Below are 3368 nucleotides of genomic sequence, written 5' to 3' on the forward strand. Positions count from 1 at the left end.
CCTGCCCAGCCAGGTAGCTACATCCATGGGGTGGTCACGGACGACCTGACTTGATCATGAGTTAAAGGAGTTTGTGTCACAGACACTCCCTGTATCCTGACCTCTGAGCAGCCAAGGGTGCTGTGGACAGACTGCCCTGAGGGTCTGAGGGGAGACTTGAGGTGAGCCCCAGACGGCCGTGAGGTCATGGAGCACACAGAAGGGGCGCCTGACGTGGCCTTAAGGAGTGGACGGTGCGCGGAGCAAGGGCAGGAGCTGTTCTGAGGTTCTCATCTCTAGGTCATGGGATGTGTGTCCGGGCCTGGCCACCAGGGGGCGCCTGGCGGCCATTCCTGTGAGTCTGTGGGGGTGAGAGGTGGGATCAGCCCTGGCTCATGACCCTGTGCTGGAGGAGGCCAGGGGCTTGGAGGTCACAGCTCCGAGCCCTGAGTGGTTGGGCTGCCAGCTGGAATCTCCGACCCCTGGGCCCCCCACAGCCCCGCCCCTGCCTACACCCTTGCCACTCTCCAGCAGATGGACCTGAACCAGGGCCCAGGGAGGGATCAGAGAGCTGGGGTTGGGGGGTCATTTGCATGAAAGGACCCTCCCCCTCTCAGACTATGAAGAGGGGAAGGAGCGGTGTGGGGACGCTCTGCTCAGCTGTGGGGCCACAGAAGGCAGGACGCCCTGACCGTGTCCACCATGGCCTGGTCCCCTCTGCTCCTCACCCTGGTCGCTCTCTGCACAGGTGACTGGATGGGGGGACAGGGGAAGGGCCCTGGGAAGACTCACGGGCCCTGCTCCCTGCTCTTGTGTCTGGACCCCAGAGTCACCATCTCTGTCTCTCCCCTTCCAGGATCCTGGGCCCACGCTGTGCTGACTCAGCCACCCTCCGGGTCCAGGTCCCCGGGCCAGAGGGTCAGCATCACCTGCACCGGAAGCAGCAGCAGCACTGGGGATAATGATGTGAGCTGGTACCAACAGCTCCCAGGAAAGGCCCCCAGACTCCTGATCTATGGTGACGATATTAGAGCCTCAGGGGTCCCAGACAGATTCTCCAGCTCCAAGTCTGGCAACACAGGCACCCTGACCATTACTTGGCTCCAGGCTGAGGACGAGGCTGATTATTACTGTGCATCTTATGACACTAGCAGCAATGATGGCACAGTGCTCCGAGCCAGGCAGGAAGTGATAACAAAAACCTCCTGTCCTCGCAGAGTCTGGGCTCTGGGGGCAGAAACATCCTCTGCAAAGGCAGCTGCTTCATTTGTCTCTTTGGCCTAAGACTGGGTTCAGAATCACACCAGGGAACTTAGTCCAGAAAAATCTGTTCACATCTTTCTTAATTCACCCCTTCTTCCGATCTCCTTTGCAACAATTCATTGTCTGATTTTCTCAACTTGAGCAGAAATCCCTGGTGCCAGGGGCAGGTGCCCTGGGGTCAGAGTCCATGATGGGTCAGGTCAGAACCAGAGAGACACAGTACAGTTCTGTCTGATTCTGGACTCATCAGAGTGTCCAGTATGGGTCCTGGTCCCAACAGCTCTCCACTCTGATTCTAGTAGTGGACGCACGGGGTCCCTGCTCCATTTCAGATCTCGGGGTCTCTGCTCATTTCCCAGTTCTCTAATCTGGAGTTCTGGCTCCTTGGCCATCACTGGGCTGAGCTGCTACCAGGCTGCTGCTCCTGCCTTTCCTGTGACAGCCTCTCAGGCTCACCCAGAGCTCCAGGCCTGCGGGAACTAGACAGAAATGGTACGGACTCCCTTCCATCTGGGGGAGGTGAGGTGCCCAGCGGGTTCCTGCTCGGCATCTGGCTGGACCTGCTGCTGCTACTGTCTCCCCGACTGCAGCTCATCCAGGGGTCTGCCTGGGCATGGAGGCTCCTCCTGTCCCCTCTGTCCTTGAAGGCCCTCCAGCAGCCCATTCCCAGGAGAAGGTCTCAAAGGAAACAGAAAGTTCATGTCCCCATCACTAGGGACACAGCGTCTCTTAGCCCTGAATTCAGGGGCTGAGGTTGGGGTCTGGCTGAGGTCATCTCGGATCTGAACTCTGACTCGGGAGCCTTTAATCTCCATCCCTGGGGCATCTGCCCGTTCCCAGGAGTTTCTAGAGCTCTGACCCCTCTCATCGGCCCTCAGCATGAACGCCTGTGCTTTTTCTTCACTGGGGAGATTCCTTCGGTTACTGTGCACCAACACGGGAGCATCTAAGGTGCATCTTACATCTGGGTCTTTTGGAACAACTGCCTCTTCATGGCCCTCACTGCTGAGACCCACCATTGATTCTTCCTGTTCAATTTCTTTGTCTAACTCTTGCCACATGATGTTGAATTATTGTTATGGAGATTAAGTTCACTTTGCTCCTCGTTTGTGGAGTTTCCACAAATTATTGTCACCAGACACCAATATGAGAATAGTTGGTGCTTTTACAATATCATATATTAAGGTCTTGATACATTGATGACTTTTTTCTTAAAATGAAAAAAAAAAAAAGACGTGTTCCATGCCTTTCCTTCCCCCATAAGTCAGATGGAACCTGGGGCCATTTCAGTTCCTTAGATGGTCACGTGTCCCAGGTCACCCTTTGTGTGGTCATCTTACTGCCCGTGGGCTGCAGACACCACCTCACAGTCCCACCTGCCCACTGCCTGTCACCTGCCCCACAAACAGGAAAACCAGCACTCTTCCTGACACTATACCTGTTCTATGTAGGATCTCCCGCAGGGTTACAAGAAGTAATGCTAGAAAACCTATTATTTTACAGTTACTAAAAATGAAGAAGCAAGAAGGGTACCTTAAAAAATTCAATTCTGATACTATCAAAAAAATAAATACTTAGGAATATGATTAACCCAGTAGGTGCGAGGCTTATGAAGTGAAAACAAGAAAACATTGTTGAGAAATTAACACAGATGGAAATAAGTGAAAGGAGCCCTGAGATTATGGAGTGGGGGGGGGGACAACCTCATACTGTTAAGGTGACCCCAGTCCTGCTAGATTGATCTACATGTTCGCAGCTGTTACCAAGTCCAAGCTCACTCTGCTCATCTCATGAGAGGCCAACGAATCTGAGAGGAGAGAAATACAACTTTATTCAGAAAGTCAGCTGACACAGAAGTTGGCAGACTGACACCTCAAAATAACCATCTTCTTGGGGCCTGGATCCTAGGTTCTTGTATGGATGAGAGAAGGGGGAAAGTAAGGAAACAAAGTGAAAAAGACCATTTCATTCTTGCAATTATTCCCTAGAATGGCAAGCCTCAGGCAGGGGCATATGGTATTTCCTTTCTTACAGGCATTCACAGGTGGGCAGGCTCAGACTATCTCCCTGTGAGCTACACAAAGGCACTTTAGTTTAAGGCTCAGGCAGAGGGAGTAGGGTTCTCT

The 3368-nt window shown here is 53.2% G+C and overlaps 1 gene segment (V, D, J or C); it reads left to right on the plus strand.

Moving 5' to 3' along the window:
• Positions 1 to 634: 634 nt before the first annotated feature.
• LOC122429889 lies at positions 635 to 1263 on the plus strand. The segment is given in 2 exon segments: positions 635 to 727; positions 836 to 1263. Coding segments are annotated over 2 exon segments (474 nt in total).
• The last annotated feature ends 2105 nt before the right edge of the window (positions 1264 to 3368 follow it).

Source organism: Cervus canadensis, chromosome 1 (assembly GCF_019320065.1).
Source record: "Cervus canadensis isolate Bull #8, Minnesota chromosome 1, ASM1932006v1, whole genome shotgun sequence".
NCBI lineage: Eukaryota > Metazoa > Chordata > Mammalia > Artiodactyla > Cervidae > Cervus > Cervus canadensis.